Source organism: Dipodomys ordii, unplaced genomic scaffold (assembly GCF_000151885.1).
Source record: "Dipodomys ordii isolate 6190 unplaced genomic scaffold, Dord_2.0 Scaffold19, whole genome shotgun sequence".
Classification (NCBI taxonomy): Eukaryota; Metazoa; Chordata; class Mammalia; order Rodentia; family Heteromyidae; genus Dipodomys; species Dipodomys ordii.
Genome location: NW_012267235.1, coordinates 5,875,963 through 5,889,868, shown reverse-complemented (window position 1 = coordinate 5,889,868; position 13,906 = coordinate 5,875,963). Strand labels below are relative to the sequence as shown.

Here is a 13,906-nt window from a genome sequence, read left to right as displayed (position 1 = left end):
CTGTTTGATCGTGGTGTATGATTTTTTGGATGAATTGTTGAAGTCGATTGGCCAAAATTTTGTTGAGAAGTTTTGCATCAATGTTCATCAAAGAAATGGGTCTATAGTTCTCTTTCTTTGATGAGTCCCTGCCCGAAACCAATATATTTAAATTTGTCACTGCAGTTTTTTTGGGGGGGTACTGAGAATTGACATCAGAACTTTGTACTTGCTAGGCAGGTGTTCTAGCACCTAGTCATTTCTAATTGAGGTAGGGTCTTTCTTGTTGCCAAAGCTGGGATGGACTAGGCTACAATCTTCCTACTTGTACTTCCCTGCTTTCTGAGAATCTCAGACAATTGCCAGTATACCCAGGCATTGGTTAAGATGCAATCTTTATGCCTGAGGCTGGCTTTGAACAATGATCCCCTGATCTCTATATCTTAAGTAGCCAGGAATACAGCCTTGAGTCATCGTGCCTGACATAATTTTTGTCTATTGATGGGGAATTAAAAACTTGAGATATGGTGTTCAGGAAAGGATTACATGGTGGCATTTGAGATAAAAATATCTGCCTTTGGGACAGGAAGCCAAAGTACAAAGACAGAAGCAGCAGTGAACAAAACGAAGGGATCTTTGTTGACAAGAAGCTTACGTCCCCATGGAAGGAGAGAGAAATAAACATTAAAATTTAGAATGGCTGAATGCTGGTAGTTCTCACCTATAATCCTAGCTACTCAGAAGTCTGAGGTCTGAGGATTGCGGTTCAGAGTCAACCTGGGCAGAAAAGTCGGTAAGACTCTTATCTCCAATTAACCACCAGAAAACTAGAAGTACCACTGTGGCTCAAGGTGGTAGAGAGATAGCAAAAAGAGCTCAGGGACAGCATCCCAGACCCTGAGATCAACCCCCATGACCAAAAAACCTTAGAGGGAGAGGAGAATGAAAGAGGGCTGTAAACTTACACCTAAACTACAAGAAAATGGTTATTATGACCTTTGACCCTCTACTGCTATTTTTTTCCCAGGTACTAGAGATTGATATGGAAGGCTGTCTCCAGACCATTGCACTAGTGGGAAGTGGTAGAATCTTCTGGGGATGAAGCTTATGGGTAGAAAGTTAGATCACTCTTGGGATATTAGGACCCCGACCCTCCCTTCTCTCTGCCTTCTGCTCATGAGGTGAGCAACTCATTCATTCCATAAAACACCGGCCATCATATACTGACCACAGACCCAAAGGCAACTGGATCATGCAGCAATGAATGAAAGCATGATCCAAGATAAACCTTTCCTTATTTTTAAGTTGATAATCTCAGATATTTGTTGCAGTATCAGAAAGCTGACCTATACATAGGGAAGCAGAGAGCTGGTTGGAGCCATGCAATTATAGTAATAAAAAGTATTGCTGGGTACCAGTGGCTCATGCCTGTAATCCTAGCTACTCAGGAGACTAAGCACCTCATCACAGCTCTAAGCCAGCCCAGGCAGGAAAGTCCACTGAGACTCTTATCTCCAATTAACCACCAAAAAAGTCACAGTGGAGTTGTAGTTCATATGGTAGAACCCTAGACTTGAGCCAGAAAACTCAAGGATAGCACCCAGGCTCTGAGTTCTAGCTCCAGGACCCGTTTGTATGCAGCTTTGCAAACTCCAAAATTTCCAATTGTTTCTTCCATCAAACTTCAATCTAGCATGTGTCCAGTGGCTCCAGAGCTGGGTTTGAGCTGCCTCACATATATCCTGACTCCTTTTCTCATTTGCCTATGCTATCCCCTAACCTCTCTTAATCTGGGTGCACACTAGACCTTTCAATATATGCTTGCCACTGCTGTACCATTACAAGCAGAAACCTCCAGAGACAGGGAAATTCCAGTCCTGACCTCACCAGAAGCTGGAGTGGTGGCATGGAAAACTTACCTCTCCATTGGCAAAGCCATACTGCAAGGCCACAAGGAATCCCTGAAAGGAAAGGAAGCTGTAGCATGAACTTTGACTCAGAATATGTTTGATAGTCACCAGCAGCCAAGCCCAAGGAACACCCCCAGAAGACACATGAAAAGCATTGCTTAAAGTCCCCAGAGTTAGCCAAACTGGCTGTGTGAACATGGATTTCCATGGAATCATTTCTTTTGACATCTGCCACCTTATCAGTCTAGGTGTTTTTGTATGTGGGCATGGGTTAATGATGATTAAATATGTCAATCATTCAATGATGCAACAATTGGGTAAGGTCCTGGTCACATTTCTACTGTACATGGTGGTCATTGGCTAATTTATTTTACCCAACTTGCATTCTTTCCTTTTAGAAATTGACCCTCCATTACTTCTAGGCTTATGGACTAGCACTTATTCATGTAATCTCATAGTTTGGGGTGGCCATGACCATAGTTGACTCAAATGGGCCCATGCTCCTCCTAAATAAGGCCAGAGTTCTCATCCCTGGGAAAGGAGAAAGAATATAGTTATAACCTCATATAGAGAGAGAATATATATTATCTATAGTATATATAAAATGCATATATAATAATATATAATATATAGTTACAAATATATATACACTATATTTTCAATATATTTTTCTACATATATTCTACATATATATTCTATATATTGTTGTAACTATATATATACATTCTAGATATATATTCTTTATATAGAGAATAGAGAGAGAATACATACATATTCTACATATATAAAATATATAATAATATAGAGAATATAAAGAGAGAATATATATTATATAAAGAAGGTATACTAATATGTAGAATATAGAGAGAATATATAAAATATATATAGAATATATAGAATTCTATATATAGTTAAAAGAATATATATATATATATATATTCTATTACAAACACCTTAAGTCTTAGCCATATAGTGAGAGCCCACTTGAGCATGAAGCCCACATGGGAGACCGGAAGTGGCAAGAGATAGATTACTTATGATGTTGATGGCTTAACTCCAGCTATACCTGTTCCTGAAGTTCTCATTTATTCAACAAAATAAATACTTTCTTCCTTTGTGAAGATATTTCTTCTGAAAAGATAATTTCCCACCAGTGGTTTCCCATCACACATAGCATAAACTCTCCTAAGAATGGAAGGTCTCAGGTGACTTAGGCTCTGGGTCTCTGTTGCTTACTTTGTCTTATGATGTTTGACCAATCATAATCACCCCCAACCCCAGGGTGGTCGTGCTCTTCTTCAAGTAAGAGTTTATTACCATGTTCTTTTTGGAGTCAGGCTAGAGATATCCAGGCTGACCATTACATTGACCAAATGCTCAGAATTTGCCCACAAGTGTGGAATTCCCCTTCTCTCCCATACCTAAATATTACATGGGCCTAGGTTACAAACAGAGGTGTGATAGAACAGTCAATCATTTCTACTTAAGAAGCTTATCAGAGGTGCACAGATGTCCTATGTGTCTGGGTGAAAGAAGAGTTGTCTGCTGGGTATCATTGGCTCACAAATGCAATCCTAGCTACTCAGGAGGCTGAGCTATGGAGGATCAAGGTTGAAAACCAGCCTGTACAGAAAAGTCTGTGAGACTCTTATCTCCAAAATAACCAGCAAAAATCCTGGGCTGGAGATATAGCTCAAGTGATAGAGCACTAGCACAGCAAGCAAGTCGAGTGAGTGTAAGGCCCAGAGTTTAAACCCTGGTAGTAGCAAAATAAAAAATAAAAATAAATAAATAAGCTGAGCACCAATGACTCACACCTGTAATCCTAGCTACTCAGGAGCTGAGATCTGAGAATCATGATTGGAAGCCAGTCAGGGCAAGGAAGTCCATGAGACTCTTATCTCCAATTAACGACCAAAAAGAAAAGCCAAATTGTGGCTCAAGTGGTAAGAGTACCAGCCTTGACAGGGAAAAAAAGGAGGGACAGTGCCCAGGACCATTGAGTTCAAGCCTCAGGACAGGCACCAAAAAACAATAAATAGATAGATAGATAAAGAGCTAGCTTTCAACTTGCCAGAATTCTTACAAACAGGGTTAGGTAAAATAGTAGTCCACATGCCATATGTGTCTTCTTTTCTCCCTTGAGTTCCTGCCACAGTGTTTGGAACATCTGGAGTCTGGCTCTCATTGGTTAAGCAAGTATGGAGGATGGGGTCCCACAGAAAACAGGGCTCTCCCTTCACACAGCACCATCATGTGACAGTTTCTCCAAAGCCCATTGGTAATGGGAGGCTAGCAAAGCTTACCTGGCAGTAGAGTAAGAGGCCTTCCAAAGCAGCAAGAATAGGCAACTGTTAGGGCCAATGTCTGCACTTACTGGTTCCTGTGGGGGCATCACTAAGGTATTGCCCACCCCATCTGCCCAACCACATACTTCTATCTGAGGGGCCAGGGGAGGGTTAGAACATGCAGTGTGGGGGTACTGAGAAAGTGGAGGTCTTTGCTCACACAAGTTTTCTGGCTGTGTTTTGGTCACTTCCTTTCCTCCCATTCTTTAACAACACTAAGTGCTAAGCAGAGCTCCAGCTGAGTGCAGGATTCTGATCCACTGTGGTGGCTGATTGCCATAGAGGGCCAGAACAACAGCTAGCATAAAAGTCTAGCTATCTGAATGAATGTGCTCGACTGAGCCTTCAGATATTTGAAGTTTCAGCCAAAACTTACATGTGCCAAAAAAAAAAAATCTAGACTTTGCCAGGCAGTAATGGCTCATGCCTGAAATCCTAGCCACTCAGGAGGCTGAGCTCTGAAGATCAAGATTCAAAGGCAACCCAGGCAGGAAAGTCTATGAAACTCTTATCTCCAAAAAACTACCAAAAAGTCAGAGGTGGAGCTGTGACTCAAGTGACAGAGCACTAGCCTTAAGCAAAAAAAGTTCAGGGACAGTGCCCAGGTTCTGAGTTCAAGCACCAGGACAAGCATACACATACACACACACACACACACACACACACACACACACACACACACACACAAAGACTATGTAGATATGGTGGAACATATCTATAATTCCAGTCCTCAAAAAGCTGGGGCACAAGCTTAAAGCTACCCAGGTTATGTAATGAGACTCTATCTCAAAAAACAAAATTATTATTACGTTAAGCCATGAAGCTTTAGGGTGGTTTGTTAAGCAGCAATAGATAACCAAAACATTCTCTCATGTCCAGGACTCTGAGAAATGAGGTTTCTCTCTTAGAAATCCATAGGAATGGCTCCATAGGAATATCCAACCCTAAACTTGCCTTGAATGTATGAGATCAGGTGATCAAGGATTCACACTACTTGATCGTGTGTGTGTGTGTGTGTGTGTGTGTGTGTGTGATTGTGAGAGTAGCCACTCAATAGTATAAATATAACAGCTGTAGGATTTTGCTTTTGCCCTTTTTTGTTTTGTTTTCTAATTTAGGATTAGCTTTTAAAGAAGATTAAGACTAAGCAACATAGAAAACTCAAATTACTAACTCTTAGCATTTGAAATTCTTCCAGATTCAAACAAATTCAGTCATGCCTTCATACTGGAAAAAGAAAAGTTACCAAGAGGCTTTTTGTCTTAGCTCAAAACTACAAAGAATTCAGCTTCAACAGGAGAGGGGGAAAAACAAAGACAAAAACAAAAAACTACCAGACTCTATCTGATGGCATAGGCTTGAAGACTCCATAACTAGGTGTCTACTAGTTATGATTTTCTTCAAGGCATCCAAGAGTCCCTATTGAGAGCAGGGAAAGAGCCTGGTTAGGCAATCAGGACAAAGGCCCTTTCCCATAGAAGTTCTGCATCCCTCACCTTGAGCAGTCTGTGTGTAGACTGCTAGCTACCATGGCCTAAGTAGTCATACATGCAGGCCCCTGGGCATCACCATGACCCTGAGCTGTTGCACATGCATCCTGGGCATTAAGTCATGTCCCAATGTCCCTGGAAGACTTGCATATGAACAGCAGATTAATTAAATCCCAGAGATGTACACCTGAATGCGCTCCCAATGAGAGGGTCTAAAGAGTGCATGGTGAGCTTGTACAGGCTGCTGAGAGCCTCTGATTGGGTCTGCAGATGGATGTGGCCCACACTCTGTCCAATGATCTTAAGAGTTACGAGCTTTTTCCTAGAGACACTCTATCCAATGTACCCCAGGGAGTGTCCTCCCTTGAGACCCCTCTTGGGTAGTGGGAGCTCTGCTTATTTTTTTTTGTCAGTAAATCTTGGCCATTTTACTGTGTGTATGGACTCATTCTTTAAGACAAAGGACCTGATCCAGGTGCTACAGGCTTTTTTTATTATTATTATCACTATGTGGTGTGGTAGTCACAGGCAGAAGCTCAACTTCCGCACCCAAGGCACCATCTCAGTTCAGCTTTGCCCTGTCACACGTGTAAGTTCTCTGAACCTCGCTTCTTGCGTGTAGTTGTGATCATTTGTCCTCTAGAGGAGGAGAAAGACCCAAGAGACTGAAGGAATTCCATATTAACCCAAGTTCACTGTGCCATTTTCATTCATTTTGATGGTACTCTGGTTACATTTCCTAATAATTTTCTTTGTATACATTCCAGGGATGACAACATGAATCTTAACTTGGCATAACCAATTTCATAGAAATATAAACTTAATTCTGGTAAGAAGATCTCCATGTATTCATTCTTCTCTTATGTTATTATTGCCATATAAGTTAAAGCTTTATAGGTTATAAACCAAATAACACAGTTAATCATTGCTATTTTATCACACCATAGCTCTAAAATCAGCTGAGAGAACAAAAAATAAAAACCAATATACTATCCAGGCACTGGTAATGTACACCTATAATCCTGGCTACTCAGGAGGATGAGATCTGAGGATCAGGGTTCAAAGCCAGATTGGACAGGAAGATCCAATGGCACTCTTATCTCCAATTAACTACCAAAAAGCCAGAAGTGGAACTATGGCTCAAGTGGTAGAGCACTAAAGCAAAAAAGCTCAGGAATAGCACCCAGACCCTGAGTTCCAGGACTGGCACCAAAAAAAAAAAAAAAGGAATCAATATACCAGTTAGTCTTTCACATTTCTCTACATGTCTACATTTTACAGTGCTTATTTATTTCTTTGTGTGGATTTTGGTTATTCTATATTGTCATTTTCTTCCAGTCTGAAGGACTTCCTTTGAAACTTCATTTTTTTAAGGGTACAATTACAAATTACGTGCATTCCCTTTATTATCCATGGTGACACATAAAGAAAGAAACATAACTATAATCGCATCTTAAACAGCAATATCTTCTGTCTTTTTCACCCTACATACCACATTAAGCCTTAAAATTAAGTTTTTAAGCTCTCTACTATAATGGATTTCTTATCACTGAAATGTATAGCCAGGGATTAGTGGTAGTAGACAGAACAATGACTGCAGAGACAAACAAAGCACTCCAGGACGCCATCTATATTTAACCTGCTGGTCTCAGGATGAACCTTGTGTCTGTGTTGCTGATTCCTGTAGTGACACCTAACACCGTAGTGGCCTTTGATCCTGAGTCCAATAGAATCATTGATTTCACCTCTTGATCTAACAAGTGACATATAACAACTGTTTCCATCCACAGGAAGCCTCTAGAGCTCTTGAGTTCATTCTGGATGTTGACTTTATAATTTTTTTTTTTTGCATTTCCAAATTCCTTTAGTGAAGATCAATTATGGTCAATCCCCTTTATCTTCCATGTTGCTTCCCAAGATTTTGGTTATCAGCCTGAGCTATCTGAAGCAACCACCCCACCCTCCCACCCCCGGCCAAAAAAAAAAATTTTTTTTGTTGAGCAGTGAGCACTATTTCAGAAGACAGCCTTTGCAACTTCTTGTGGGAGCATTTGCCAGCAAATTCTCCCTGCCTGTTTTATTTCAGAATATATTTGACTTCTTTCTTAATTTTCTTTCTTTAAAAAAATTTTCTTGCTGGTATTGGAGCCTGAATTCAGGGGTTCCCACTTGCTCAGATTGTTCACAGCTGATGCTCTACCACCTGAACCACACTCCCAGCTCTGCTTTTTGCTGTTTAAATGGAAATGGAGTTTTTCCAACTTTTTTTGCCCAGCTGGCTAATGGTAACCTGTTGTATTAGTGATCTTTGTAAATGAGCCATACCTTTCTGTATTCCCCTCCCCATCATTCTAGGCTGGGCCTCTGACCTACTTGGACACAGAATACAAGAGAAAGCATTAAGATCAAGCTGCAACATCTATTTTGAGGCTCTTGGGAGTTCAGTGCCGTACGAGAAGTTTAGTCACCCTATGGAGAGAGCACAGGAGAGGACACATGGAAAGTCAGAGACCCTAAGCAACATACCTGACAGTAAGAGCTGATGCCCTCGAAATTGTACCCAAATGAAATGAGCCCCAGCTTAGGCCCCTACATGTGTGGAAAGAAGCCCTGGAAGCCCTCAAACCAAGATTTAGTAACAGTTCATGGTTGTCTTAAGCTTCTAAGTCACAGATAGTTTAAGCAATGGATAATCAGAATAGTCAAATAACCTAACCACAGCTGGTCTCTTGTTCCTAGTTCCAGCCCCCACATCTGTCAGGTTCAAGACTCATATCTGGACTCCTCGGTCCTTATCCAGTTGTGTGTGTCTTGTATTCACATCCCTTGAAATACAAAGTTCTCTTTGTACAATGAATGCTCTGCAGAGAATCCAGCAAAAATAGGCCCTTAATAAATGGCTTCACGTTACTACTCAGGGTTGATGGAATCATGAGTCACCCCACCTATTACAGCCCAGGAATGAGAGCATTTTTCCTTTCTGACTCACCAAATCACACTGGCAAGACCAAAGCCATCTGCACGCCTTTCTAATGTCAAGGGTCCTCACCAATAAACCCAGCTGATGCCAGAAATCTATTTTCAGCCATGGACCTTCTCAATCCCAAGCCTGTTTCCACCATGTGCATTTTGTTTCCTCCATAGCCACAGGGTGCCATGGTCAGATTCTTACTTACATGGAAGGAGCTCAATGTCAACTGAATGAAGAGTCGTATATGTTTTGAATGTCCTTCAACTTGGTCATCAGTAATGAAAGAGAAGAGGATCTCATGGACACCCAGTAAAGGAATGAGGACCAGCGTTGATTTTGCCAATCTGTAAATGATAAATGACAGCCATGAGGGCCACAGTGGGACTAGGCAACACTTCCTACTCTTCTGGGCATGTCTTTCCCAAAGACATGCCCATCCTGCTAAGCAGTTGATTTTCCAGTTAGTCATAATCCTCAAATCTCAGTTTCCTGAGTAGCTAGAATTACAGGTATGAGACCCCCCCCCCCGTGTCCAGCAACATTCGAGTCTGATCACCAATGAATTCCTATACATAGTAGATGCTCAAGAGACATGAATTGGATGGATAAATGAATGAATAAATCCTTCCATGTAGGTTATCATAAGCCTTCAGATATTAACATGTTGCCGGATAGATTTCCATGCAGTGCTTACCACCCTGAGATGCTCCATCCAACCCAGGTCTGATAAGCTCTCCATCCTCTATTTAGCAGGTGCTTCTATTACTTTCCTGTTCAACAATTCCAACCTCATAGAAGGAAGAGAAAATGAATTGTCCCAGGGTACACAGACACTAAGTGACAAGTCTCAGCCTGGAAATGGAGTCTGTGGCTGGGCTTTGTCCTCAACCCTCAAGCTACCCCTTGGCTTTATGACAGCCAGGGCTGCAGGAAATGGAAAGTTGACTCTCCTCATAAAAATCCTATGTGGAGATTGACTTTGTACACAATCTACACAAGAAGACAAACATTCCTTTGTACCACCCACGTGTAAAGTGCACAGCTGGAGCCCAAATGCTCCAAACCAGTGGATTACAAATGTGGCGATTAAAAGTCCTAATGTATTTATGTATGTATTTATGTTTTGGTGCTGGTCCTGGGGTTTGAACTCAGAGCCTTGGTTCTCTGTCCCAGAGCATTTTTTTTTGCTTGCTCCACCACTTGAGCTACAGCTCCACCTACAGCTTTTTTTTTCTAGTCCTGGGCTTCAAACTCTGAGTCTGGACACTGTCCCTGAACTTCTTTTGTTCAAGGCTAGCACTCTACTACTTGAGCCACAGAGCCAGTTCCTCCTTTTTCTATTTATGTGGTACTGAGGAACCAAACCCAGGCCATCATGCATGCTAGGCAAGCACTCTACCATTAAGCCACGATCTCAGCCCTCACAGAGCTTTCAGATTGCACAGTGGGTCCTGCATATGGCTTCTGCCTTGGTGGGACTGAAGATCAAAATATGTGTCTGGTGAGGCAATAGTAGTTCACCTAGCCACTCAGGCACCTGAGATCTGAGGATTGTGGTTCCAAGCTATCCCGTGCAGAAAAGTCCATGAGACTCTTATCTTCAATTAAGCAGCAAAAGCCAGAAGTGGAGGTGCGATTCAAATGGCAGAGCACAAGTCTTGAGTGACAAAGCTAAAGGAGAGCATCCTGACTCTGTGTTCAAGCTGGTATACACACACACACACAATGTGTCTTTATTGAATACATACACACTGTTCCCTTGTCGTTAGCCTCTAGGTAATACGATATTGCAACTACCGTGATGGCATGTGCATTGCTTTAGGTTTCAGCTGGAGGGCATTGACAGTATATGGAACAGATGCATAGGCTATATGCAAATAGCATGTCTGGTGGGTACTGGAGCCAAGGAACAACTCTATAAAGCTTTCTGGACTCCAGTATGAACTCTTAAATCCAAAGCTCTAGAATATGGATCCTGAGAATATGGATTCTTGGCTTTTTTTTTTTCCAGAGCCAAGGGTCACACTCAGGGCCTTGCACTTGCCTGGCAAGTGCTCTTCCACTAAGTTAAATCCCCAACCCCAAATGTAGATGTTTAAAGAACTACTGATAAATAGCCAAGTGTGGGGAATGGCAGCTTTTCCCTACTGAGTCATTTTTTTTAAATTTGAAAGTAGCTACATGAGCAAAAGTGACTCATTTAGGGCACAAGCAAAGCTACTGTCTTAACAGACTTTGGGGGGGGGAGGAATTTAATTGTAAGGCATTTGTAAGCCAAGTCTCTTCTTAAAGGGCCAGACTAAGAAGAAGATCCCCCAACCCTCCTGAAAAAGATTAGAAACTCAGTCCATGCAGTCCTCAATGAATCAGGTACATAATTACTCTATCCGAGGGAGCTTACAGAATCCTGTGTCTGTGAGACCCCTTGAAACACAACCAGTATTGACAAAACAAGCCCCCTTACCTTTGCACCCTAGGAGGAAGTACAATTGGGGAGAGGAGAACAGAAGGCACTTTACAGGAGGGACTCTACCTGGCTACATGGGCAGCATATCCCAGAGCCTTGATTGCCAGAGTGGGAGGTGGGCTGCAGACCCTGGATAGATATCTGTCCTAAATCAGGCTGGATCTGCTCCCAACCCACACTCACCTTCCACCCACCCACCCACCCACGTGGAGTCACTTAGTTAGGTACCACTGACTAGCTCCAGAAAGATAAAATTTCAAAAAGTGTTCTTTCTCTTCTCTCTTTTCTTTTTCTTTCCTTTCCTTTCTTTCTTCCTTTCCTTTCCTTCCTTCCTTCTTTCCTTCCTTCTCTCTAAAGTTTTGTGTTTTGTTAAATTTCCAAGAATGCTTTTAATTATTTAGTAAGTCATTTAGTTAGTTTTGGCCAGATCCAGGATTTGTTCAACTAGCTTGTTTGGCTGATACTCTGTTCAACTAGCTTGTTTGGCTGATACTCTACCACTTGAGCCATGTTTCCAGTCAGCACTTTGCTGTTGATTTGGAGATAGAATCTCATGGACTCTGCTGCCTAATCTAGCATCAAACCATGATCCTCAGACCTCAGCCTCCTGAGTAGTTAGGATTATCGTCATGAACCACCAGCAGCCAGTTTTCCAAAAGTACTTCTAAATCTGTTTAGCTTAAAGATTGCAAAATTATCGTAATGGGTTGGACTTCACCTACAGACAACATTTGCTTAAGGCATATTGTGATGTCTGCTTTTGGAGACACCTTTAAATAGTGAAGCTATTTCAAGCAAAGATGTCCAATTTTCAGCTTCTTTTGAGATCTGAGAAGATATAATGACATGGGGCTTGAAGTCCTGATTGGTGGGCATCGATAGAGCCAGATGATGGTTGTGGCTGTAGAGAGAATCTACCCACTCTGAAGAATTTCCAGGCCCCACCTGGCTTATTCTCCTCATCCACTGGGATGCTTGCTTAGCCCTTGCAGTGTTCAAATCTGTGACTCTTGCTCAAGGATCTATTTATCCCTTATTTTTGGTGATACTGGGATTTGAACTCAGGGTCGTGTGCATTGTAGACAGGTCCTTTACCATTGAGCTACCTGCCCAGCCCTTTTTGATTTGAGTTGTTTTTCAGATAGGGTTTCAAATTTTTGCCTAAGGCCAACCTCAGACTATAAGCTTCTACATTATCTGGAATGGTAGGCACATGCCACCACATTTAGCTTATTGGTTTAAAGAAGTGTTTGGGCCATTTAGTCCCTTGAGCTCCTCTGGGTGGAAGCAAGAAGAGACTCATGATTCATATTATTCTAACTTCTTAGACAGAAGTACTATTTGTGTCACAGCTCAGATGGAAAGCCATAAATAGCCATGGCCATTTACTCTGATGAGCCGTGTATGCACATATTTTTCATCCATAAAGCATTTGTTTATTTAAATGGTACAGTTTGTTGTAGTCATTTAAGTATTCAACAAATATTTATTGTGAATCTGCTCTGCGTATGAGAGAGAGCAAAATGGGAGAGAAAGCGCTAGGGTCAAAGACAGTAGGATTGCAAGTTAGCAGTGGGTCTGGGTTCAAATCTTTTTGTGTCTGCTGGTCCTGGGGCCCGAACTCAGGGCCTGGGCACTATCCCTGACTGAGCTTTTGGGCTCAGGGCCAGCATTCTACCACTTGAGTCACAGCATCACTTCTAGCCTTTTGGCGATAACAATATCACAGACTTCGCTGCCCAAGCTGGCTTGGAACTGCAATCCTCAGATCTCAGCCTCCTCAGTACCTAGGATTATAGGCATGAGCCACAGTGCCCAGCTTGGGTTCAAATCTAAACATCTCTAATTACAAGCAATATGACCTTGGGCAAATTATAGCATCTGCCTGATATGACAGGGTGAACATAAGGATTAAACCAAAACTGTAGGCTGCACTGTCAAAATAGTTTGTGACACATGACAAATGATCAATAAACCTTACTTTTCTTTTTTGTTAAACAGTACTGGGATTTGATCTCAGGGCCTTTTACTTGCTCAACAGATGCTTTACCCCCTTGAAACATGTTCTCCGTCTTTCTGCTTTTGTCACTTTTCAAATAGAGTCTTACTTTCCATTGGGGCCAGTGTGGACCACAGTCTTCCTATTTATGCTTTCCATCATAGCTGGGATGACAGGCAAATGCATTTTATTTGTTGAGATAAAGAATTAGGATGGGGTGGGGGAAGTTTATCAACTTTTTTTACCCAGGCTGGCCTCCAACTAGGATCCTCCCAATCTTAGATTCCCAAGTAATACCTGTGTCCAGATTAGTTTTCATTGTTGTTATTTTTTTTAAAGAAGCCTTTCCTGCTTTTAAATTACTGTTTCAATCAGCTTTCCATTGCCATGACAAATACCTGAGAGAAACAACCAAAAAGAAGAAAATGTTTCTTTGGTTCATGTTTTCAGAAGTTTCCATCCATAGGTGCCTGTCCATATTGCCTTGGGCCTGTGGCAAGACAGCACATCATGGTCTGGTGCATATGAAAAAGCAAAGCTGCTCACCTCCTGGCTGTCAGGAAGCAGAGAGAAAGAGAAAAAGACCACAGTCCCAAAATCCCTCTCAAGGACACACCCACAATGACCCAACTTCCTCTCACTAAGCTCAGCCTCCTAAAGGGTCTACCATCTCCCAATAGCACCACAGGCTAAGGACCAAGCCATCAACACAGGAGCCTCAGGGAGAGCACTTCAGATCCAA

At 41.9% G+C, this 13,906-nt stretch overlaps 1 protein-coding gene across 1 annotated transcript in view; it reads right to left on the bottom strand.

The window, feature by feature from the left end:
* Positions 1–13,906, bottom strand: part of Glp2r (glucagon-like peptide 2 receptor) — a 57,548-nt gene that overhangs the window by 3,407 nt on the left and 40,235 nt on the right. The window contains exons 13-14 of the mRNA XM_013013102.1: positions 8,904–9,042; positions 1,899–1,940 (exon numbers count right to left, since the gene is read on the bottom strand). Of these exons, the coding sequence (XP_012868556.1) occupies positions 1,899–1,940; positions 8,904–9,042 (181 nt within the window). The remainder of the gene's footprint in view (positions 1–1,898; positions 1,941–8,903; positions 9,043–13,906) is intronic.